This window comes from Podarcis erhardii, assembly GCF_964252035.2.
Source record: "Podarcis erhardii genome assembly, chromosome: 7".
Lineage (NCBI taxonomy): Eukaryota > Metazoa > Chordata > Lepidosauria > Squamata > Lacertidae > Podarcis > Podarcis erhardii.
This window is the reverse complement of record NC_138511.1, coordinates 88,766,045-88,792,583: the sequence shown is the minus strand read 5'-3', so window position 1 is coordinate 88,792,583 and position 26,539 is coordinate 88,766,045. Positions and strand designations below refer to the sequence as shown.

At 46.4% G+C, this 26,539-nt stretch overlaps 1 protein-coding gene across 1 annotated transcript; it reads left to right on the top strand.

Annotated features, from left to right (window-relative positions):
• LOC309345790 (cytochrome P450 2F5-like) lies at positions 1-26,539 on the top strand. Its single transcript, XM_081869184.1, has 9 exons — positions 1-456; positions 7,584-7,746; positions 11,208-11,357; positions 14,548-14,708; positions 15,878-16,054; positions 17,227-17,368; positions 19,192-19,379; positions 22,804-22,945; positions 25,881-26,539. The coding sequence occupies exons 1-9, from the start codon at positions 271-273 to the stop codon at positions 26,060-26,062; spliced, it is 1,491 nt and encodes a 496-aa protein (XP_081725310.1). The 5' UTR covers positions 1-270; the 3' UTR covers positions 26,063-26,539.

Sequence of the window (26,539 nt, the reverse complement as noted above, 5' to 3'; positions counted from 1 at the left end):
AGAGAGAAAGAGCTGAAGCTGGAGATGGGTGCCTTTCGCCACCGGCTTGGCTGATTTACAACAACGAACTGCTGGAGGACAGGAAACCCGGACGGGCTTCGTGGCTCCCTGCCAGACCTTCCCTACAGCCTTGCGGGGGAGAGACGGCTCCAGCCCCGAGCAGGACCGTAAACAGCCATAAACTTCAGGAGTAAAAAACAGGGGGAAATATATACGCACCTATATATTTAGTGCAGAGGGGAAAGTCTAGTTCATCTTCTCTCTGCAGCCATGGACCTCAGCGGGGCAACCACCCCAGCATTGCTGCTCCTCTGCCTCTCCTGCCTGGTTTTGTACCTGAATGGGAAAAGGGGGGGCAGGAAAAATGGGAAGATGCCCCCCGGCCCAACACCGCTGCCTTTCGTAGGCAACCTCTTCCAGTTAGACCCCAAAGAAATGCACCGATCTCTGGAAAAGGTAAGAGACAACCTCTCTCTCTCTCTCTCTCTCTCTCTCTCTCTCTCTCTCTCTATTTCCAGGGGTAACTTAAATGGTTGAGTTATAGATAGGTAGCTGTGTTGGTCTGCCATAGTCAAAACAAAATAAAAAAATTCCTTCCAGTAGCACCTTAAAGACCAACAAAGTTAGTTCTAGGTATGAGCTATCGTGTGCATGCACACTTCTTCAGATACCATCTGAAGGTATCTGAAGAAGTGTGCATGCACACGAAAGCTCATACCTAGAACTATCTTAGTTGGTCTTTAAGGTGCTACTGGAAGGAATTTTTTTATTTTGTTTTAAATGATTGAGTTTTGCGCTTGAGCAAAACGCCAGACCTGTCATCATTCACGGCCAAGCCAGGGACCCCAAACACCTGTGAAACCGGTTTAGCCGCCAGAGCTTCCCCCATAGAGCCCAGGGCCTCTTGCCCAGGGTCAGTCTGACTCTGCAAAACAGCCAGAGTACAATTTGAGACATGGATTTTATTCGGAGCCAGAAGTTGTGAAGTCATGAAGACTGGGACACTCAACGTAGGAGGACTGCTTCCGGCTTTCCGTAACCACAGCCAGACCACTGCTCAGGCTGGGGGAGAAGAGATAGGGGAGAGCCATCTTCAAATATCTGAAGGGCTGTCCCGTGGAAGGTGGAGCAAGCTCCTTTTCTCCTGCTCTGGAGGGTAATAATAATAATAATAATAATAATAATAATAATAATAATAATTTATTATTTATACCCCGCCCATTTGGCTGGGCCTCCCCAGCCACTCTGGGCGGCTTCCATAGAAAGCAAAAATACAGTAAAATATCACACGTTAAAAACTTCCCTGAACAGGGCTGCCTTAAGATGTCTTCTGAATGTCAGGTAGTTGTTTATCGCTTTGACATCTGCTGGAAGGGTGTTCCACAGGGCGGGCGCCACTACCGAGAAGGCCCTCTGCCTGGTTCCCTGTAGCTTTGCTTCTCACAATGAGGGAACCGCCAGAAGGCCCTCGGCGCTGGACCTCAGCGTCCGGGCAGAATGATGGGGGTGGAGACGCTCCTTCAGGTATACTGGACAGAGGCCGTTTAGGGCTTTAAAGGTCAGCACCAACACTTTGAATTGTGCTTGGAAACGTACTAGGAGCCAATGTAGGTCTTTCAAGACCGGTGTTATATGGTCTCGGCGGCCGCTCCCAGTCACCAGTCTAGCTGCCGCATTCTGGATTAGTTGTAGTTTCCGAGTCACCTTCAAAGGTAGCCCCACGTAGAGTGCATTGCAGTAGTCCAAGCGGGAGATAACCAGAGCATGCACCACTCTGGCTAGACAGTCCGCAGGCAGATAGGGTCTCAGCCTACGTACCAGATGGAGCTGGTAAAGAGCTGCCCTGGACACAGATTTGACCTGTGCCTCCATGGACAGCTGTGAGTCCAAAATGACTCCCAGGCTGCACACCTGGTTCTTCAGGGGCACAGTTACCCCATTCAGGACCAGGGAATCCTCCACACCCACCCACCTCCTGTCCCCCCAAAACAGTACTTCTGTCTTGTCAGGATTTAACCTCAATCTGTTAGCCGCCATCCATCCACCAACCGCCTCCAGACACTCACACAGGACCTTCACCGCCTTCACTGGTTCTGATTTAAAAGAGAGGTAGAGCTGGGTATCATCTGCATACTGATGAACACCCAGCCCAAACCTCCTGATGATCAAACCAATGACTTCAAGTTACAAGAAAGGAGAGTCTGACTAAAGTAAGAGCTGTTCGACCATGGGATGGACTCCCTTGGGAGGGGGGTCGACTCTCCTTCCTTGGAGGGTCTTTAGTATAGATTGGAGTGGCCCCTGTCAGGGATGTGTTAGCTGATATTCCTGCATTTCAGGGGGTTGGACTAGATGACCCTCAGGGTCCCTCCCAACTCTACAATGCTACGATTCTTTGATTTTGCACCACATTCAGTAACTACAGCCAAGCCATGGCTCAAAATACCAGGGGCAGGCAGAGGTGGCCCATCTTCCTCCCCCCCCCCCCAATAATTTTTATTGAGTTTCATACAAATATAACACATACTGTAAAACAAGTAAAACAAAAATAAAAGAACAAATAGAGCAAATAAAACGAATAAAAACAGAAAATATAACAACAAACACATAAACAACACAAATGTTAGTTAATTAATTAAACTTCCAACCTCATAAACATATTGTTTGACTTCCTCTAGTCCCTCCCATCTGAATTTCCTTCTATCTGAATGTAACATTATTCAAAGACAATATTCCAATTATAATCAGATTTCCTAACTTTTCTTAACATTCTAAATCTCATTTATTTAACTAACTCCTAATTTAATCCTAGGCCTGTTTGGTACTTTCAGGGAACTTCTAATTTTTAATATTACAATATTTATTCAAATAGTCTTTAAATTTCTTCCAATCTTCTTGATATTCCTCTTCTTTCTGGTTGCAGATTCTTCCAGTGAGGTCAGCTAGCTCCATAAAGTCCATCATCTTCAACTGCCATTCTTCCGCAGTTGGCAGAGGTCTTCCAACTGTGGCAGAGGTGGCCCATTGCCAGAAGGCGACAGGCCGGCATAATTTCTCTAGAATGGGGAAGGGGAGTCAATTTGTCCCCCACCCACCTTTACCCTCATCATTTGGAAAGTGAGTCAGCATCTGGGATTAGATAAAAGAGGTTTGGGAAGCATAATAATCAGCTGGGGAAATCTTCCTTTTCATGACTTAAACCTCGGCTAAACAGCTGACTAGTTGAAGATTCTGGTCTGGGCAACTGTGGAATTAATTGCCCAGTCAGACTTGACAGTCAGGGCAACGGGGGGGGGGGGGGGCAATGCCTGGTTGTGTGAACAGAGGTACCTGCGAAGCAGCCCATGGAGTGTGCCTCACATCCCCTCTGACTTTGCAAGTTTCCCATTCCGGTTGATTGCTATTGATACCTACTGGCCAGGATGGCATATCCTCCAACATAAGGTTACCAGATTTTTTTCAAAGAATTGGGGACACTTTTTTTTTATTAAGAGAATAGTAATAGTAATAATAATTAATAATAATAACTTATTTATACCCCGCTGTCCCCGGCCAGAGTTGGGCTCAGGGCAGCTAACACCAGTAAAAATTACAGTAAAAACATAATGTGGGATGACCCCAATTTAAAATACAGGTTAAAATGCAATTTAAAATTCAGCCTCATTTTAAAAGTAGCCCATAGATCACATAAAGGGAGGAAAACATAACGGTCAGACTGAGTCTAAGCCAAAGGCCAGGCGGAACAGCTCTGTCTTGCAGACACTACACAAAGAAATCAGATCCTGCAGGGCCCTGGTCTCATGAGACAGAGTGTTCCACCAGGCTGGGGCCAGTGTTGAAAAGGCCCTGGCTCTGGTTGAGGCTAATCTGACCTCCTTAGGGCCCGGGACCTCTAGGGCGTTGCTATTTATGGACCTTAATGTCCTCTGTGTGACATATTAGGAGAGGCAGTCCCATAGGTCTTAGGCTGCATAGGGCTTTAGAGGTCAAAACCAGCACCTTAAACCTGACCCTGTACTCCACCGGGAGCCAGTGCGGTTGGTAAAGCACTGGATGAATGTGATCCCGCGGCAAGGACCCTGTAAGGAGCCTCGCTGCGGCAAAAAAGTTATTTTTAAAAAGTGGCTTTTTTAAAAAAAAAAAAAAAGAAGAAGAAGTAATATCTTCTGTTCTGTGGTCTCCTCTGTCGCGCGACCTTCCTCTGGGTCCCAGCCTGCTTTCTTGGAATGCTAGCTGCCGTGGAGTAGGCTCAGATCCGCCTGGGCTCAGCCACATGTCTTTGCCATCCCAGAGCTCTCTTACCTCTCCTCAGCGGCGGCAGTGGCAGTGGCACAGCAAGGTCGGGGCTCCCCTCTTTTTTCTCCTTCCTCTTTCTCTCTCTTCCTTCTCCTTGTCCTCTCCTCCTTCTCCCTGCATCGGCTCTGGGGTTTTCCTGGCCCCAGAGCACCACTGGGCAGTTGGCCGGGTGGCCGGGCGCTCTTGCTCTTGGCTTGATTTGGGTCACGGGGGGGGGGTCAGTGGTTCCCCCAGTTGATGCGCTGAGTGTCTCCAGTTCCCCCTTGTCAGCAGCAGTCTCATCAGCCCATGGCAGCCTAGTAGCGCAGTTGGCTCTGGCAGGCTTCAGGAGCTGCCCGCTGCCATGGCGCCCGCCATTTTGCCTCACCGGAAGTCCCCATATGATGTGTCTTGTGCCATTGAACCAATCACGGAACATTCATTCCCTACTAATAAATCTACAACACTTCAAATATACTTCCGGGGACATTAAATGAAATCCAGGGACATTCCGGGGACGGATTTGTCTGGGGACAGATTCGTAAATTGGGGGGCTGTCCCCTGGAAACGGGGACATCTGGTAACCATATCCCAACATTTCTCTGATGAAAATAGGGATGTCCCGTTCCATAATGATAATCTCACTATTTATACCCCACACATCTTACTGGGTTGCACCAGCCACCCTGGGCGGCATCACAACAACTTTCTAGTCCTGCCAAAACAGGGTGAAATCTGGAAGAGATGGGTGAGTCCGTATAATCCGAGAAGAAGTATTACCTTGAGCAATTAGGGTTGAGCAACAGAAGCTTCTGGGCCAAGAAATGCGATCTGGGCCTTTCGTTAAAGATTAATCCCAGGTGAGCCGGAGCTGTCAGTGTCCTTCTGTGGAGATGGTAGGAGCAATGAAATTAAGATCAAAGAACCTGATAACTCGGATTATCGTTTTCGTACGTTATGATGGTGTGTGTTTTTCTGTTATTAAAGTGCAAACCGCCTTTTGATCTTCAGATGAAGGGTGGCATAGGAATTTAATAATGTCATCCTTTGCAATTCCCACCGTTGGTATTTTGTTGCATCGAATTTCCCATCGCAATCAAGTATCACATCATAGAATCACAGAATTGCAGAGCCCTTCCAGGTCCCTTCCAGCTCTACAACTGGGGGCAGTGATGTTTCTTTATATATATAATTTTTATGAAGTTTTTGTATTTTACATTTTAGACTATTCGTTTCAACAACCTTCAAATATCAATGACTTCCCCTCTTCTCCTTCCATGGTTCCATTTGCATGCCATAAATGCATATTTTACATAAACTAAGCCATTCAGTATTCCACTATAACATCCATCAAAACTTATTTACCCTTTGAATTTATCTTAATGCTGCCAACGTTTTCAAATGTACACAATTTTCACCCATTAAACACTTTTCATTCTTCTTTAAATGTATATTCTTCTTGTTCTCTTATTCTATAAGTTAAGTCTGCCAGCTGCGCGTATTCCATCAGTTTAAGTTACCATTCTTCTCCTCACCCGTTCTCCATTTTGGGGCCGCAGTAGTAGCATACATAAGTAGCCTTTTTGACACCTTGGAATTTCCATCTGAATTATCCCCAACGAAAAGGACTCTGTGGGAATGTGTTAAGGAATACATGAAAAAAAGTCAGTGCTGGAGCTTAAAAATTAATATGCAAAAGTTTAAAAGGCGCAAGGAGATAGGATAATAATATATTAAGGAAGGAATAACAAATAAGGTGAATAATACAACGATAACAAAAATAATAGTAGGTAAAGAATATCGTACACGGGTGGAGGGTAGTACTGGGCTATGGGGGAGGGTGGTGAAGGGATTAATTGAAATTGTTAAAGATTGGTATAGGATTTAAGAGATTTAAATTTTTATAAAGATTCTATAAGGAAAGATTGAGAGCTGGACCATACAGAAGGCTGATCGCCGAAGAACTGATGCTTTTGAATTATGGTGCTGGAGGAGACTCTTGAGAGTCCCATGGACTGCAAGAAGATCAAACCTCTCCATTCTGAAGGAAATCAGCCCTGAGCGCTCACTGAAAAGACAGATCGTGAAGCTGAGGCTCCAATACTTTGGCCACCTCATGAGAAGAGAAGACTCCCTGGAAAGATGGAGGGCACAAGGAGAAGGGGAAGACAGAGGATGAGATGGCTGGACAGTGTTCTCGGAGCTACCAGCATGAGTTTGACCCAACTGCGGGAGGCAGTGGAAGACAGGAGTGCCTGGCGTGCTCTGGTCCAGGGGGACACGAAGAGTCGGACACGACTAAACAACAACAACATAAGGAAAGCAAAAAGCAGCAAGAAATATCAAGTAAAGGTATCAGAGAGGAGATCGGTATACTGTGAATGAAAACATGAGACATGGTTTTGTTATATATGATTTTATTTTGGAGTTGTCAGTTTATTTTGGAGTTGTTTGTTGTAAAGAATGTATAGTATGAGAGTAAAATAATAAAGGGTTTGGAGAGAGAGAAAAGGACTCTGGTCTTTTTGGAAAAGTACTTTAAAACATTTTTTTCAATTCATTACAAATTATTTCCCAATACTCTTTTACCCTTTTACAAGTCTGCCACATATGACAGAACGTACCTTCAGCCTCATTGCGTCTCCAGCATTTATCTGGTTCAGTCTTACACATTTTAGCAAGTCTAAAGGTAAAGCTAAAGGGACCCCTGACCATTAGGTCCAGTCGTGACCGACTCTGGGGTTGCGGCGCTCATCTCGCTTTATTGGCCGAGGGAGCCGGTGTGCAGCTTCCGGGTCATGTGGCCAGCATGACTAAGCCGCTTCTGGCGAACCAGAGCAGCGCACGGAAAAGCCGTTTACCTTCCCGCTGGAGCAGTACCTATTTATCTACTTGCACTTTTGACATGCTTTTGAACTGCTAGGTTGGCAGGAGCAGGGACCGAGCAACGGGAGCTCACCCCGTCGTGGGGATTCGAACCGCCGACCTTCTGATCGGCAAGTCCTAGGCTCTGTGGTTTAACCCACAGTGCCACCCGCATCCCACTAGACTTAGCAAGTCTACTGGGAGTTAAATACCATCTGTAAATCATTTTCAGGCAGCGATGCTTCTGAACCCCAGTTGCCAGAAACTACAGGAGGGGAGAGGGGTCTGCCGCTCAAATCCTGCTTGCGTAATGGGCATCCGGTTGGCCACTATGAGAACAGGATCCTGGGCCAGGTGGGCCATTGGCCTCATCCAGGAACCAGGCCCTTACGTTCCTACAATTCTGTGATTCAAATCCTGTGCCCTGTCCTTCTCTTTTGCAGCTCAGCAAGAGCTATGGCCCCATCTACACCATTCACTTGGGCTCACTGCCTTGTGTGGTCCTCTCCGGATACCAGGCGGTCAAGGAGGCCTTGGTGGACCAGGCGGATGACTTCAGCGGCCGTGGCGACTTCCCAGTCTTCTATCGCTTCACCGGGGGCAATGGTAAGAAGACAGCCCCCACCCCAAAGGTCAGCCAGCTAAGGAGGCCAGAGGGGTAGATTTAAAGACAGCAATGGGATAGAGTTAAAATGGATGTCTAGGACCAAGCTCAGTGCAAGGTCTGCAAGATAGGATCTGGCCATGCCAGTATCTCCAAAATATCTCCCTCCACCCTCAGCTGAAATATCTCCAGGGAGGGTCAGCCCCAGACCTCTGCCACACTCCCACACCCCAGGAGACCTCTGTCTGGCTCTCAAACAACTCTTACCAGAAGGACGTGAAAGAGGGGTCCGCTCCAGGGTGTTCATCAATGACTGGGGGGCACCTGGCTGGTGGAAAGGATCTCAGGGTCTTGGTGGACCACAAGCTGAACATGAGTCCACCGTGTGATGCAGCAACAACAAAAAGCTAATGCTGTTCTAGGCTGCATCAACAGAAGTTATAGTGCCGCTGTATTCTGCTCTGGTCAGACCTCACCTGGAGTACTGTGTCCAGTTCTGGGCACCACATTCAAGAAGGACACTGACAAACTGGAACGGGTCCAGAGGAGGGCAACCAAAATGGTCAAAGGCCTGGAAACGATGCCTTATGAAGAACGGCTAAGGGAGCTGGGCATGTTTAGCCTGGAGAAGAGGAGGTTAAGGGGTGATATGATAGCCATGTTCAAATATATAAAAGGATGTCACATAGAGGAGGGAGAAAGGTTGTTTTCTGCTGCTCCAGAGAAGCGGACACGGAGCAATGGTTCCAAACTACAAGAAAGAAGATTCCACCTAAACATTAGGAAGAACTTCCTGACAGTAAGAGCTGTTTGACAGTGGAATTTGCTGCCAAGGAGTGTGGTGGAGTCTCCTTCTTTGGAGGTCTTTAAGCAGAGGCTTGACAACCATATGTCAGGAGTGCTCTGATGGTGTTTCCTGCTTGGCAGGGGGTTGGACTCGATGGCCCTTGTGGTCTCTTCTAACTCTATGATTCTATGATTCTAAGTCTAGTGTCCAGATCAAGGGAAGTCATACTCCCACTCTCTTCTGCCTTTGTCAGAACACACCTGGAATGCTGTGTCCACTTTTGGACACTACAATTTAAGGAGGATTTTGACGAGCTGGAAGGTGTGCAGAGGAGGACAACTGAGAGGGTCAAGGGTCTGGAAATGAAGCCTGATGAGGAACGGTTGAGGGAGCTGGGTAGGATTAACCTGGAAAGGAGGAGACTGAGAAGAGAGATGATAATCATCTTCAGATATCTGAAGGGCTATCACATGGAAGAGGGGGCAAGTTTGTTTTCTCCTGCTCTGGAGGGTAGGACTCGAACCCATGCCTTCAAGTTACAGGAAGGAAGATTTTGACTAGACACCAGGGGAAACTTTCTGAAAGTAAGAGCTGTTTGACAGTGGAAAGGTCTCCCTCGGACGGTTGTGGACTCTCCTTCCTTGGAGGGTTTAAAAAAATATATATTAACGTTCTTATGTCACATATGTATACATTATCATATTACATTACAGGGCATATTATAATATAATTTCCAACATGTATACAAAGTTTATATACCAAATTTATGTACCGAAAGAAAGAAAAAAGAAAAAAGAAAGACATAAAGCCATTTCAAAATAATATTTCTACCTACACTACGGACTTCCTATCAATCTTGTTGTATATTCTTTTTTTACAAATGAATGTACTCTTATTATTGTCTATTTCTTTACATTTTATCTAATACATTCCTACATCAATATTAATCTTGTTTCTCAACTCAATTTCTCTCCAACGTCAATCAAATGCTAGCATAGATAGCGAACCTTTACTATATTTTTGAACATATATCTTATATCTATCCCATTTTTCCATTAATTTTTGTTTTGAATTGCCTCTCAGGCTATTTGTCAACTGTGCCATTTCAGCAAATTCTTGTAGTTTATTATGCCATTCCGTTGTTGTTGGGGCTTCTCCTTCGAGGTTTTTAAGCAGAAGTTTGATGGCCATCTGCCATGGATGCTTGTTGAGATTCCTGCAATGCAGATGTTTGTCCTAGATGAAGCTTGGAATCCCTTCCAACTCTACGATTCTACTAATCCAGAGGTTGCTGAACTACATCTCCCAGCAACCCGCACAGCCAAGGGTAAAGGGAGAGGAGGGGACTTGTCGTTCAGCAACGTGGGCAAGAGACATCAATTAGACACCCCTGCATACCTGTTGGAGACACAAGAAAGAAATAGGAACAATGTTTCACATGTGGTGGGAGTGCCGACCTATTAAACAATTTTGGAATGAAATATATAAAGAAATCAAAAAGATGTTTAAAATATCTTTTAGTAAAAAACCAGAGGCATTCCTTTTAGGTATAATCACAAACATTATAATCAAAGGAAAGTATTCCTCTATGCGACAACAGCTGCCAGGACGCTTATAGCAAAAAACTGGAAAGGGAGAAAAATCCCATCAATGAAAGAATGGCAAATTAAATTTTGTGAATATATACATCTGGCAATATTCACAGCATTCTTAAGGGGATAATCGGACCAAAAATTAGAAGAATGGGACTGTGTTAAAGAATATATGAAAAAACATTGTTCTGGAGTAAGTATATCGGTATGTAACAAATGAGGCTTTGCAGGGTTAAAGAAAGTGAAAAATGGTGTAAAAAGTATAAAGATAGAGGTAATTTACATTAGACACAAGAATTTAGAAAGATTAAAAATTTTGAGGTCTCAGAACAAAAGAAGGAAGTCAATGTGTGTATATGTACGTAATGATTAGTATGATGATGATAGTTTTCTTTGTAGACGTGTGTTCCTTTTGTTGTGTTTGTGTGTGTGTTTGCTTTTTGTCTTTTATTGTTTGTACTGCTTTGTTTTGGATTTTATGTTTGTACAGTGGTGCCCCGCAAGACGAACGCCTCGCAAGATGGAAAACCTGCTAGACGAAAGGGTTTTCCGTTTTGGAGGCGCTTCGCAAAACGAATTTCCCTATGGGCTTGCTTCGCAAGACGAAAATGTCTTGCAAGTTCCTGCGGGTTTTTTTCCCCTTTCCCCCCCTTTTCCTAAGCCGCTAAGCCGCTTATCAGCTGATCCACTGATAAGCCGCTTAACAGCTGATCGCTAAAAGCCGCTAAACCGCTAATAGCGCTAATCCGCTAAGCTGTCAATGGGCTTGCTTCGCAAGACGAAAAAAACTCTATACGAAGAGCCTCACGGAACGGATTAATTTCGTCTTGCGAGGCACCACTGTAATTTTTGTTGTAATTTTGCATTGAAAATTTAAAAAAAAAAAACAAATTTAAATAATTAGCCACCCCTGGCCTCCCAAGCCACATCCTCACCTTGACGTCCAGATGGGCTGTCCCTCAGGAAGGTCTTGGGGTGTCCCCTTGGAGCGGAAGGAACGAAATCAGCTTTGGGCAGGGAGACCAACCAGCCAGACCCCCCCTCCATGCCCCCCTCAACCCACGGCTCCCCATGACTCCTACAGGCATCGCCTTCTCCAACGGGGAGAAGTGGAAGGTCCTTCGCCGCTTCGCTCTGCACACCCTGAAGAACTTTGGAATGGGAACGAGCAGCATTGAAGGCCGGATCCAGGAGGAGGCCCAGTTCCTGGTCCAGGAGTTCAAGAAAACTGGTGGTGAGTCCTTGCTTGGTGGGCGGGAGAGGATTTCGGAAGAGGCGGTGGCTACTATCCAGGACGGCTTTGCTCTGCCTCCTCCATGGTTGGAGATATGGATGCCGGACTAAATGGGCTCCCTTTGGCCTGATGCGACAAGCTCTTCTTCTGTTCTTATGGAACCTCCAGCTCTAGGGGCAGTCTATCTTGAGCCCTAGGTTCTTTATGAGAACAGGATGCTGGCCCAGATAGGCCCCCTCTGGCCTGATCCAGCCACCAGGCTCTTCAGGTATTCTTAGGGTCACTCTACGGCATGGGAAGCTACACTTTCCTCCACGTTCCCCATTTTTCAGAGCAGTGATTTGAGGTGCAGGCCAGCATGGTGTAGTGGTTAGAGCGGTGGACTCGTAATTTGGGGAACCGGGTTCGCTTCCCCACTCCTCCACATGCAGCTGCTGGGTGACCTTGGGCCAGTCACGCTTCTGGAAACGATGCCTTATGAGGAACGGCTAAGGGAGCTGGGCATGTTTAGCCTGGAGAAGAGGAGGTTAAGGGGTGATATGATAGCCATGTTCAAATATATAAAAGGATGTCACATAGAGGAGGGAGAAAGGTTGTTTTCTGCTGCTCCAGAGAAGCGGACACGGAGCAATGGTTCCAAACTACAAGAAAGAAGATTCCACCTAAACATTAGGAAGAACTTCCTGACAGTAAGAACTGTTCAACAGTGGAATTTGCTGCCAAGGAGTGTGGTGGAGTCTCCTTCTTTGGAGGTCTTTAAGCAGAGGCTTGACAACCATATGTCAGGAGTGCTCTGATGGTGTTTCCTGCTTGGCAGGGGGTTGGACTCGATGGCCTTTGTGGTCTCTTCCAACTCTAGGATTCTATGATTCTTTGAAGTCTCTCAGCCCCACTCACCTCACAGAGTGTTTGTTGTGGGGGAGGAAGGGAAAGGAGACTGTTAGCCACTTTGAGACTCCTTCGGGTAGTGATAAAGCGGGATATCAAATCCAAACTCCTCCTCCTCCTCCTCCTCCTCCTCCTCCTCCTCTTCTTCTTCTTCTTCTTCTTCTTCTTCTCACCTGGCAAGAGATGCAGGAAGGGTGCAGGCAGGGCTGAGCCTCTTTTAGATGCAGAGAGACCCCCTCAAAGGGCAGGGCTGATCCCAGGATTGGTCACACCACATGGCCCAGGGCTGCTCTTGGGAGGGAGGGAGGAGCTGTGGGCGAGGACCTCTTTATCTGCTCGCTTTGAGGTCCCCCAAGGAAGGAACCCCTCTGGCACCCTCAAGGTCTCCTTGTCCGCTTGGAAATTAAAAAGCTAATAAAAACATTACATAATAAAAGAGCAGAATCATATTTATTTATTTATTTATTAAATAATTTTTATTAACTGGCCAATCACATCAAATTAAATCACATCATATAAATTCCGAATTACAAAGCCAAATTTTGAATTTTGTTGGGGGGACCCATACTTCAAGATCCGAAGGGGAATTCTTATCATCTTCTTGCTGCTGCGTTAATGTCCAAATCAGTCCAAAGACAGAGTTCATAATTCTATCCCATCTTATCTTGGTGTTTCCACTTCACATCTTGTTCATATATTTTCTCTTTTTTCTTTACGATCTCTTCTGATGGTCTCCTTAAGCCGATAAACACCGATAGTAATAATAATCCTGTGTGAATTTTCCGTTCTTCCAATCCTCAAATCAAGATGGTTTCCATATATCATCTTCTTCATAGATAACATCGCTCTTTCCATCATAATCTTGCAAAACTGTCGCTCTTAAGTCCCACTGAGGAGTTTAATCCACAATATATAAACAGCTTTGTTTCTCTCTTTCTCCTCCCAGACTCAAGACCTCAGACAGAGCTTCCCAATATGGCGACGGCATTTTTAACTGCGTCATTCCAAAGCTCTTATACCTTCCACGCTCTTCTTAAAACATGCTTTGGTTCGAAAGTTTATCTCCACACAGCCTTAAATCCACAGCTTAAGTCCTTAAAACGACATTTCTGACTCATAAGGAGAGGGGATTCTTGTTTAATCACATAAGAAAAGAATCATATTTATTAGGAATTTTGAATGGAGACATCCCGAATGACAAAATTAATATTTTCTTGTACGCGACCACAGCAGCGAGAATGTTGATTGCCAATAATTGGAAATTATGTTCCAACCAAAGAATGGTTGAATAAATTATGCAAATACTTGGAATTAGCAAAGTTGACTGATTCGATAAGACAAAAACCAAAAAATATAATCCAGAAACAATGGAAATGTCTAAATGATTATTTATGTAGACACAGATTAAATGTAAGGTTTTGGTTGTGTTTAGAATAGATTTATGAAAGATTTAGATACTTATTGATAAGAATATTTGTGTGAGATTGTATGGGGGAAATATGGAATAACAGATACAATCTTGCTTAAAATGTATATAGGAAGTGCAGTGTAAGCGATGGAAGTCAGTCAATGAAATTTTATTATTATTTTCATATTGAGATATTTGTAAAATAAATTTGGAAGAAATTCTTCCAACTTTTCTTCTTCTTTTCTCTTTATTTCTTCTTCTTTTTTCTTTTCTTCTTTTCTCTTTTGTTCCTTTTTTCATATATATGTGCTTATTTGAAATACTGTATATTTTGCTCCATAAGACGCACTTTTTTCTTCCTAAAAAGTAAGGGGAAATGTCTGTGCCTCTTATGGAGCGAATGCATTGTCCCTGGAGCTGAATTGCCATGGGGCAAAAAGCAGATCATCGTTTTTTGGTGTGTGTTTTTTTGAAAGAGGGAAGTGGGTGTTGAAACAAAGCTGCTGATCGTTTGCCAATCAGGGAGAGAGATAAGGGACGCTAGAGATAAAGGAGGCTGCCAGGGAGGGGGCTGCAATGGCACAAAAATGTGGTTACAAAGCACATATCCTCAGGATCCTCAGGATTTTTGCATTGGGTCACCCCAAATTCACCATCAGATCACATGTCTGTGGCCACAGCATGAACCACAAAAATCATACATCCACTGTTTCATTCAGAATATTTTTTTTCTTGTTTCCCTCCTCTAAAAACTAGGTGTGTCTTATGGTCAGGTGCGTTTTATGGAGCGAAAAATACGGTCGGTGTGTGTGTGTGTGTGTGTGTGTGTGTGTGTTCGCAATATTTTGCTTATATTTTGTAAATATAAGGACTCCTCTTCCTCTCTACGCACAGGGGCTCCCTTCGACCCCATCAACCCCGTTTGCCGAGCCGTCTCCAACGTCATCTGCGCCGTGGTGTTTGGCCAGCGCTACGAATACCAAGACGCCAACTTCCTCACCCTCCTGGACCACTTCAATGAGAACTTCAAGATCATGAGCTCCATCTGGGGGGAGGTGAGGAGGGGCCTGGGAAGAGGGTGGGTCCCAGCATCGGAGGAGACCCACTGGCTGCTCTCCACCCCTTTGGGGCCAAAACTCACAGAAACATGGAGCTGAAAGGGACAACAAGAGTCATCTAATCCAACCCTCTGCAAGCCAGGAAACACAACTAGGGAATATCCTCTGCTTTAAAACCCCCACACTGAACAAATTTGAATCAGGTCATTCCGGGTCTCTTTTCCCCACCTGACTCCAAAGGAAAATTGATGTTGGGTGAAAATGACTGTCACTTCCAAGGTTCCAACAAATTGCCTCTGTGAGAGTGAGGCAGCTCCCATTGGGGTTATTATTATTTACCTATATTTATTTATAACATGAAAGGGACATGGGTGGCACTGTGGGTTAAACCACAGAGCTTAGGGCTTGCTGATCAGAAGGTCAGCGGTTCGAATCCCCACGACGGAGTGAGCTCCCGTTGCTCGGTCCCTGCTCCTGCCAACCTAGCAGTTCGAAAGCACGCCAAAGTGCAAGTAGATAAATAGGTACCGCTCCGGCGGGAAGGTAAACAGCGTTTCCGTGCGCTGCTCTGGTTTGCCAGAAGTGGCTTAGTCCTGCTGGCCACATGACCCGGAAGCTGTACGCCGGCTCCCTCGGCCAATAAAGCGAAATGAGCGCCACAACCCCAGAGTCGGCCACGACTGGACCTAATGGTCGGGGTCCCTTTACCTTTTTATTTATAAGATGACACAGTATGATAACAAATGTCACATCAAATAAAAGTAGGATCATAGAATCATAAAATTGAGAGGCAGGGCATAAATAATAATAACAACAACAACAACAACAACAACAACAACACCACAGTGGTACCTCGGGTTAAGTACTTAATTCGTTCTGGAGGTCCGTTCTTAACCTGAAACTGTTCTTAACCTGAAGCACCACTTTAGCTAATGGGGTCTCCTGCTGCCGCCATGCTGCCGGAGCACGATTTCTGGTCTCATCCTGAAGCAAAGTTCTTAACCTGAAGCACTATTTCTGGGTTAGCGGAGTGTGTAACCTGAAGCGTATGTAACCTGAAGCGTATGTAACCCAAGGTACCACTGTAATAATAATAATAATAATAATAATAATAATAATAATAATAATTTTATTATTATTACCTCTCCTTCTCCCCGTTTCCCCAGCTCTACAACATCTTCCCCAGCCTCATGGACATCCTGCCGGGGCCCCATCACCAAATCTTCCGCAACTTTGAGAAACTGCGTCAGTTTATCGCAGAGCGCATTCGGTGCCACCAAAAGGATCTGGACCCCGACGCCCCGCGGGACTTCATCGACTGCTTCCTCATCCGCATGGAGCAGGTACCTCCAAGGAGGGGGGTCCAGCTGCCCCCAGGACACCCACCCACCCCAGCACCCAAAGGCCTCCAGCCGCCACCAGCCATCACCCCTGCTGTTCAATTTGTTTGGGGTAAAACCCCTGCCCTGAGGTCTCCAGTAGGCCATCAGCGCCTTGTCTACTATTCATTTATTTGATTCATAAAATTTAGGCACACCTTGTTTTGAAACAGGAACCAAGCAAACTTCCAAGTAGTTTACAAAAGAAAAGAAAAGAAAAGAAACAATAGAATTATTACCGTATTGTTCCATCTATAAGACGCCCCCATGTATAAGCCCCCCCTATTTTTGGAGACTCCGATTTAAGAAATGGGGGGTCTATCTGTGTATAAGACGCCCCCAAATTTTGGACATTGTTTTTTTAGGGGGGGAAACCTAGTCTTATACACGGAAAAATACGGTAGTTTTAAAAAATCAACAGCAATAGTTTAAGACATTGTAAAAGTTAAAATAGCAATGGATTGGATTTCTAAACATTTGGGTAAAAGGTAAAGGGACCATTAGGTCCAGTCATGGCCGACTCTGGGGTTGTGACGCTCATCTCGCTTTATTGGCCGAGGGAGCTGATGTACAACTTCCAGGTCATGTGGCCAGCATGACTAAGCCGCTTCTGGCGAACCAGAGCAGCGTACGGAAATGCCGTTTACCTTCCCGCCAGAGAAGTACCTATTTATCTACTTGCACTTTGACGTGCTTTCGAACTGCTAGGTTGGCAGGAGCAGGGACCGAGCAACGGGAGCTCACCCCGTCGCGGGGATTCGAACCGCCGACCTTCTGATCGGCAAGTCCTAGGCTCTGTGGTTCAACCCACAGCGCCACCCGCGTCCCTCTAAACACCTGGGTTTGCTTAAACAAGTGCAGAGAAGGTGCCTGCGTGATGTCAATTGGCAGGGAGTTCCAAAGTTCAGGTGCTGCCACACTAAAAGACCGATTTCTTGCAGATGCGGAACAAGAGTCGCGCCAGTTCCGCCAATCAACGCGGTCGAGTGGGCATATAGAATCAGAGAACTGCAGAATTGGAGGGCACCCCTGGGCTGCAATGTCACAAGGAAGGGGGGAGCCAAGCTTTCCCCCGCAGGAGAACACAATCCGCAATCCAGCCTTGCGCATGCGGCCTGCCCTCTGCTCTCTTTCAGGAGAAGCAAGACCCTCTGAGCTACTTCCACACAGAGACACTGGTGATGACCACCCACAACCTGTTTTTCGGGGGCACCGAAACCACCAGCACCACCCTGCGCTACAGCTTCCTCATCCTCATGAAGCACCCCGAAGTGGCAGGTGAGGGGGGGGAGCTGCAACCCCCACATTGCGGGGGGGTGGACCGGATGACCAGCGGCGTAGCGTGGGTTGTCAGCACCCGGGGCAAGTCAAGTAATTTGCGCCCCCTAACCCGGGGCAAGGCAAGTAATTTGTGCCCCCTAACCCGGGGCAAGGCAAGTAATTTGCGCCCCCTAACCCGGGGCAAGGCAAGTAGTTAGTGCCCCCTAACCCGGGGCAAGGGAAGTAATTTGCGCCCCTAACCCCTAACCTGCCGCCGCTGCCAGCTTCTTCTTGCTGCTGCCTGGGCTGGTCGGATGTGGTTCTCTCCCGTGCTCAGCGCTGCGCTGGGCGGCCGCTGCACTGTCCCTCCCCCAGATAGTCCCTCCCTCGCTCTTTCTCCGCTCCGCTCCGCAACGCACACCTGGCACCCTCCCCCTCCACAGTGGGCGGCGATCCGGCAGCTTGGATCGGATTCGCACAGCCAGCACTGCAGTGAGAGAGAGTGAGTGAGCCAGGTAGGGGCAGAGAGCTGCGAGTGCCAGCGCCCCCCCCCAAATGTTGCGCCCGGTGTGGCTGGCCCCCCCTGCACCCCCCACGCTACGCCACTGCGGATGACCATTTGGGGCCGTCCCAACGTGCCATGCTGCCGGGCTGCTTCTGGGCGGCGGAAACCTCGGAGGCAGGAGGTGGGAACAGCGGGGATGTGTGGAGGGGACCGGGGCCCACCTTGACCTGCAGACCTCCTGCATGGAGCTCCCTGCTGTCCTCCGCCTCCTCCCGGGGCTCTGGCACTTCCTTCTGCTGCCGGCCCCCCTCTGCCATCTCCTGGGTGGTGTGTCCCAGGGCTGGCTCCAGCATGTCCCATTGCAGGCGTGGCGGCTTTTTGGAGCGGCGCATGTCAGCTGTTGGTTGTGGAGGCAACTCCCGTTGGCTTGTCATGATCACGTAGAAGTGCAACCTGGGAGGAAGGGAACAGTTGCCATTGTGGCTCATTGCCTGTCTCGCTCGCCAACAGGCGCACAGTGTGGCCTCTTGCAGATAGACAGCCATTGTACTATTCTCCACTTCTCGTGTCCATTAAGTATCTGGTCAACACGGTCATGCCAAGTATCTGGTCAACCAGGGCACACTGGTTCCCTGCAGCCCAAACTTAAGGTCCACCAATGACAACATTTTGGAGGTCCCAGGTCGCAAGGTGGTTAGATTGGTCTCAACTAGGGCCAGGGCCTTTTCAGTACTGGCCCCGACTTGGTGGAATGTTGTCTCACAAGAGACTAGGGCCCTGCAGGACCTGATATCTTTCCGCAGGACCTGCAAGATAAAGCTGTTCCGCCTGGCCTTTGGTTTGGACTCAGTCTGACCCTTATGTTTCCCTCCCCTTATGGTCTTGATTTATCGGCTACTTTTAAAATGAGGCTGCATTTTAAACTGTGTTTTAAATTGGTTCCCCACCCCCTATTATGTTTTTACTGTGATTTTATTGGTGTTAGCCGCCCTGAACCCGGCTCTGGCTGGGGAGGGCGGGGTATAAATAAAATTTTTTATTATTATTACTATTATTGTTATTATTAGATGTTTCAAAAGGAAAGCTGGCAGAAGGCAGGCGGCTGGGCACGCAGGACACCTGCTTGGCATGCAGAATGTCCCGGCGGCTGCAGTACCTGGCAGCATCTCCGAGGAGGGATGGGGGACCAGGTGCCCTCCTAATGTTGCAGGACTACAGTTCCCAATGGGGATAGCGGTCAGGGGCGAAGGGAGTTTCCTGCATTGCTGTGATTGTGAGTTCAAGCACTGGGTTCAAGAAGCATCACCTCCTCTTCCTCGTGTCCATCTTCCCGCAGCTCGAGTCCACCAGGAGATTGACCACGTGATCGGGCCGGACCGCCCCCCCTGCCTGGCTGACCGCAAGCACATGCCCTACACAGAGGCCGTCCTCTACGAGATCCAGCGCTACATCAGCATCCTGCCCATGGGGCTCCCTCGCGCCGTCATCCGCGACACCCCCTTCAGAGGCTTCCTGCTGCCCAAGGTCAGAAGAAGAAGAACTCTAGCCCAGTTTCCTTCACTGCAAAGAGGGCACACCTGGGAGGCCCTCCTGATGTTGCTGGATCATAGCTGTCAACCGTCCCTTATTTGGCGGGAAACTCCCTTATCCCAGCGCCGTGTCCCGCTGCTGTCCCTTATTGATGATGTCCCTTAAATTTCCCGGGTTTCAAAGGAAGCAGCTCCTCTCCCTCCCTCCCTCCCTGCCGGCCAGGGAGGAGGGAGGCTCCAACTGTGTTGCTTGGCTGCGTTGCTCACCCAATAAGGAGTCTCAGAACGACTGGGGGGTGGAGCTTGCATGCCTGGTGCCAATCAAATCGGCCACATTGACTGGGGGCTCGCCTTTGCTCAGCGCTTCCCAGCGGAGAGCTGACGGTGGTTTTCCTTACTGCATCCCCTTTGCCGGGTTGCTGCGCTGTGGGAACCACCGCTTGAGGCTTCGTTTGGCTGCTGGTTGACTAAAATCCCTTATTTTGGCTGCTGATCCCTTATTTTCGAGGCTGATGGTCCCTTATTTTCAAATCTGTAAGTTGACAGCTATGTGCTGGCTGTCAAACTTCCCCCTCGCACCCCAGCTCACAGGGTTGGGCTAGAGGACCCTTGGGTCTTGGCTATTTCACAGATGAGTTGGGCTGTAGAAGGCGTGCTGGGGAGACCACACATTCAAGAAACGCAAAAGTAACTTTTGCTTGGTTTAATAACAAAAACAAGAACTCCTTTTTACACTAAATTACATTATATCAATAAGTGTTTTTTTTTAAAAATAGATTTTTATTAGGATTTTTTTTAAAAGGTTACAGAAAAAAAGAAGAAATATAAGTAACAATCAAAAAAGAAAAAAAAGAGCAATACATATAAAACAAACATCATCCAAAAACAGAAAAGAAAAGAGAAAAAAAATCAAACCTTTACATCACTTACTTTCGTTCACTTACTTCCTTTACCTCCTCACACCTCACATTTTTGTTTTCTAGTTCAATTAGATATTTCAGCAAATCCTTTCCAGCTTTGTTTTTATCTTAACAATTTATCTTAATATATTATGATTTTGCATTCTCTTCTTTCACCAATTCATTTTTGCTTAATCCTTTATATCTTTTCTGCTAAAACCACATAATTTTATTCTAACCTCTTTCTAACATTCCTTAATTTTACAATATTTCTGAAGATAAATTTTTTCCAATCTTCTTCCACCAACTCTTCTCCTTGGTCTCGGATTCTGCCAATCATCTCAGCCATTTCCATGTAGTCCATCACCTTCATCTGCCATTCTTCCCGGGTGGGTAGATCTTGTGTTTTCCAATACTTTGCGATACGTATTCTTGCTGTTGTTGTGGCGTACATAAAGAAAGTTCTATCCTCCTTTAGCACCAATTGGCCGTGCATTATATCAGTAAGTGTGACCCATTCACCAAGCTATCCTCCAGGGTACTGAGAGAGCTGCATGCTACTCTTTATATACTATACCCAACAGCTTAATTAACATAACTTAACAGCACCTGCTATGGGACGCGGCTGGCGCTGTGGGTTAAACCACAGAGCCTAGGACTTGCCGATCAGAAGGTCTGCGGTTCGAATCCCCGCAACAGGGTGAGCTCCTGCCCACCTAGCAGTTTGAAAGCACGTCAAAGTGCAAGTAGATAAATAGGTACCACTCCGGCAGGAAGGTAAACGGCGTTTCCGTGTGCTGCTCTGGTTCGCCAGAAGCGGCTTAGTCCTGCTAGCCACATGACCCAGAAGCTGTACGCCGGCTCCCTCGGCCAATAAAGCGAGATGAGCGCCGCAACCCCAGAGTCGTCTGCGACTGGACCTAATGGTCAGGGGTCCCTTTACCTTTACTTTTAACAGCACCTGCTATACTGCTTCACAGCTATAAAACTAGGTCATGTTATTTGCTCTGGCCCTTAAAGACATACACATCTTGTGAAACAGAAAGGAATCTAAAATTCAAAGAAACCATTCAACATTGGGGTCCTTTGCAGCTCTCCAGTTCTGTGATGCTGTGACCATTGGACATGCTGGCTGTGGGGGCTCCCAGCCACTGGATTTCAGAAACATCTGGAGAGTACCAAATGCCCAACTCTGACTCCGAGCATGTCAATGGCTCTGCTCTGCCCTCCACAGTCGGAGGCAGCAGCAAATCCTGCTTGCAGGTTTCCCATGGGAATCTGGTCGGCCACTGTGAGAACAGGATGCTGGGTTACATGGGCCCCCTCTGGCCTGATCCAGCAGCCAGGCTCTTCTTATGCTCTTATAGGACCTCCATCTGCAGGGGCAGTCTATCTGCATTCCTAAGTTCTTGGGGGTATTTGGCCACTGTGGAAAGAGGACTTTGGACTAGGTGGGGCCCTGGCCTGATCCAGCAGGCTCTCCTTATGTTCTTACTTTCTCACCACCCATTTACCCATATTTTTCTCTCCATAAGACGCACTTTTTTCTTCCTAAAAAGTAAGGGGAAATGTCTGTGTGTCTTATGGAGCGAACGCGTGGTCCCTGGAGCCAAATTGCCCAGGGGCAAAAAGCAGATCATGCTCTCTTTTTTTTTGAAAGAGGGAAGGGGGTGTTGAAACAAAGCCGCTAATGGGCATGCGATCGGGGAGGGAGATAAGGGACGCTAGCAATAAAGGAGGTTGCCTGGGAGGGGGGAGGTAAAGACAGGGAACTTGCAAGGAGAGGAGACAGGAAGACTAAAGCAATGAGGAGAGAAATTAGAAGAAAAGGAGGAGCAAAAAACTGCTCCAGCTAAGGAAAAGACACTGAGGCAAACAAGAGGAAAGGGAGTGTTGAAAGGAAGCAGCTGATCGGTAAGCGATCGGGAGGGAGATAAGGGACGCTGGTAAAGGAGGCTGCCTGGGAGGGAAGAGGTAAAAGCCCATGGATCCTCAGGATTTTTGCATTGGGTCACCCCAAATTCACCATCAGTTCACATAGCATGTCTGTGGCTACAGCCTGCACCAAAAAAATCACGCACCCACTGTTGCCTGGGGCCGCAATGGCACAAAAACATGGTTACAAAGCACAGATCCGCATGGATTCTCAGGATTTTTGCATTGGGCTACCCCAAACTCACCGTCAAATCACATGTCTGTGGCCACAGCATGAACCACAAAAATCATACATCCACTGTTTCGTTCAGAATATTTTCTTTCTTGTTTTCCTCCTCTAAAAACTAGGTGCGTCTTATGGTCAGGTGCATCTTATGGGGCGAAAAATATGGTAGTTTGGATCTACCCTTTATGAGGAAAACCTGGTCAGTAAAACAAAAACTTGCCCATGACCTGGCTGGAAGCCCCTTCCACCTCCAAAATGTCAAGACTGCTGTTTCTCTCAGCATTTCTCGTGTCTCTTTCCCTCTTCCTTCCGCAACCCTAACAACTCCCGTTCTCTCTCCCTGCCAAATCTCACTGCAGGGCACCAATGTGATTCCTCTCCTGAGCTCAGTGCACTATGACCCAACCCGGTTCAAGGACCCCACAGCCTTCAACCCAGCCAACTTCCTGGATGAAAACGGAGCCTTCAAAAGCAGCGATGCCTTCATGCCTTTCGCCCCAGGTAGGGAAGCCGAAGAGGGAGGGAAGGCCGTTCGGAGGAGGCTTGGTACCTAGAAAGGTCCCAGGGTGGGTTGCAAAAATTTAAAAAAGGTGTAGTTTGGATCGATACCGTTGCTTCCTCAATCAACTGTAAGACAAGGGAGATGTCACGATGCTCGAGAAATAGAGCAGTCAGTTGGTCTGTTGTGTTTGTTTCACATAAATACAGCATCCATAAAGTTTTTTTAATATTTAAAATTTTTATTGAGATAATTCAACATTAATACATTTATAATACATATTACGGATATACAAACACACACACATTTCATACAATCCTTTAAAATATTCATACATACCCATTTTAATCCCACACATACTTCCTTTTCCCACCACCGTCCCTCACCCCACCCTGGGCTAGACTTCCAATCAGTACTCAATTGCAATTTCTTTCCATTTCTATTACTTTCTTTCACACACTATTAAACCAACTTTCTACTTCTTTTTCTATTTCACATTATTATCCATATTATGTGATATTTCAGTATTTATAGCGGAACTTGTTTATTCTAATAGGAGTTCTGGTTTTTCAATATTACTTTGCAAATATTCCTTAAACACCTTCCAATCCTTTTCTATCTTCTCTTTGGGGATCCTTCCGATTTCTCCCATTGTTTTGGACATATTGTAATACTCCAATAATTTGGTAAGCCACTCTGTTTTTGTCAGTATTATACCACTTTTCCAATTTTTCACAATCAATAGCCTTGTGGCTACTTTTGCGTATAAATATAATGTCTTATCCTCTTCCTTTAAACTTCCTGGTACTATTCCCAATAGAAAGCCTTCTGATGTTTTCCTAAATGAGTATTTGAGCATTTTTTTCATTTCATTATATATTGTTTCCCAAAATTATTTGATATTTAAACAATTCCACCATATATGGTCCAGCGCCAAGGGCCTTCTGGCGGTTCCCTCATTGCGAGAAGCAAAGCTACAGGGAACCAGGCAGAGGGCCTTCTCGGTAGTGGCGCCCGCCCTGTGGAACGCCCTCCCATCAGATGTCAAAGCGATAAATAACTACCTGACATTCAGAAGACATCTTAAGGCAGCCCTGTTCAGGGAAGTTTTTAATCTGTGATATTTTAGTGTATTTTTTGTTTCTATGGAAGCCGCCCAGAGTGGCTGGGGAAACCCAGCCAGATGGGCGGGGTACAAATAATAAATTATTATTATTATTATTATTATTATTATTATTATTATTAATGCATCATAGTACCTTTTTCTGTGCCAGCAGACCGCCGCAGTTTTTATTCATTTTGGCTATTCTTTCAGGTGTTAAATACCATCTATGTTGTATTTTAAGGTAATTTTCTTTCAAAATATAACACGTAGTTTCTTTCCACAATTTTCCCCATTGTTCAAGCATAATATTTTCCCCAATACCTTGTGCCCATTTAATCATGGACAGCATCCATAAAGCTGATGTGGAAGGAAATGCTTCTGAGCAACAATTGCCAGTCCAGCTTGCGGGTTTCTGGTTGGGACTTGATAGGCCATGGGCCTGATCCTGCAAGCACTTCTTATTTTATGTTCATTCCTCCAATGCCTTTTCCTTCCACTGGTGCCGCAGGAAGTGCACAAGAAAAGCCACTGTGTTCCTAATGAGCAGTATGGATTTAAATATATGTGTGTGTGTGTGTGTTATAGAAGCCTTGCACAACAGTGGTCCTTAGCTAAACAAAGTTTGCACAATAGCGATGAAAGATTTTGAAAAAACTATTGCACAACATGCAGCTGCCAGAGTCTCTGAGACATGTCTGCCTTGTGCTCAGGTGAGGAGAAACCAGAGCTGGGATTCAGAAGCCTCGCTGCCTCTGACCAGAGAAGCTGGGCATAGCCAACTTGGCTGGTAACCATCGAGAGCCCTCTCCTCCCTTCATGAATTTCATAGAATCATAGAATCCTAGAGTTGGAAGAGACCACAAGGGCCATCGAGTCCAACCCCCTGCCAAGCAGGAAACACCATCAGAGCACTCCTGACATATGGTTGTCAAGCCTCTGCTTAAAGACCTCCAAAGAAGGAGACTCCACCACACTCCTTGGCAGCAAATTCCACTGTCGAACAGCTCTTACTGTCAGGAAGTTCTTCCTAATGTTTAGGTGGAATCTTCTTTCTTGTAGTTTGGAACCATTGCTCCGTGTCCGCTTCTCTGGAGCAGCAGAAAACAACCTTTCTCCCTCCTCTATGTGACATCCTTTTATATATTTGAACATGGCTATCATATCACCCCTTAACCTCCTCTTCTCCAGGCTAATCCAGGAGTCTGGGATTCTACACTCTCTCCAAGCCCACCCTTGACCCCTTTCCACACTTCCTTCTGGGAATCGGTTGTGCAGATTCTATATTTTTTTATATAATAATTTTTACTAATTTTAACATATAAATTATAACACATACCACAAAACTTCACCACTTATACAATCTTTGTTGGACTTCCATCAGCACCTCTGCTGATCCACCGTTTTAACCGCTTCTTATGCATTTCTTAAATTCATACTGCCTTTAATTATCATAACTAATCATCCTCCCCTTTATCCATTTTTGCAATACTTCCAATAATTCTCCTCACAAAACTTGCAAACTACAAACGTAGTCTGATCATCACAATTACTTTTCAGATAGTCTGTAAATTTATGCCAGTCTTCTGTGAATTTCTGGTCCCGCCGATTTCGAATCCTTCCTGTTAGTTTGTCTAATTCTGCATAGTCCATTAGTTTCATCCTCCATTCTTCTTTCGTCGATAATTCTTCTTGTTTCCATTTTTGTGCCAATAATATTCTTGCTGCTGTTGTTGCATATAAAAACAACTTACATTCTTTTCTATTTATATCGCTTCCTACAATGCCCAGTATTGTGCGGATTCTAAACCCTGTTCTTTGCTCCTCGTCTGCAGGGAAGCGCATTTGCCTGGGGGCTGGCCTGGCCCGAATGGAGATCTTCCTTTTTCTCACCACTATCCTCCAGCACTTCAGCCTCCACCCCACGGTCCCCCCTGCGAAGATCGACCTGACCCCCCAATGCACTGGCCTGGGCAACGTGCCCCGCCCCTTCGAATTCAGGCTCCTCCCTCGCTAGCTGGAGGCGGGACACAAACAGAGATAGCTTCCTTCACCTACCACAAGACCAGAGAGAGATGCTCAGCACTGGCGCTGGACCCACAACCAGGCATGGGTCTGCACTGCCCCCCCCCAACAAACAGCTGAGTCGTCACGCATCCCTATTCTGCACCTTGTACAGGTGAAACTCGGAAAATTAGAATATCGTGGGAAAGTTCATTTATTTCAGTAATTCAACTTAAAAGGTGAAACCAATATATGAGCTGATGACATGGCTCCCCAAATCTCTTTGACACCAGCTGATGACATGGCTCCTCAAATTTCTTTTCTGATGAGAGCAGCTTTTGCATTTGGAAACCAACGACCCAGAGTCTGGAGGAAGAACAGGGAGGCACACAATGCCAGATGCTTGAAGTCCAGTGTGAAGTTTCCACAGTCTGTGTTGATTTGGGGAGCCATGTCATCAGCTGATGTTGGCCCACTGTGCTTCACTGAG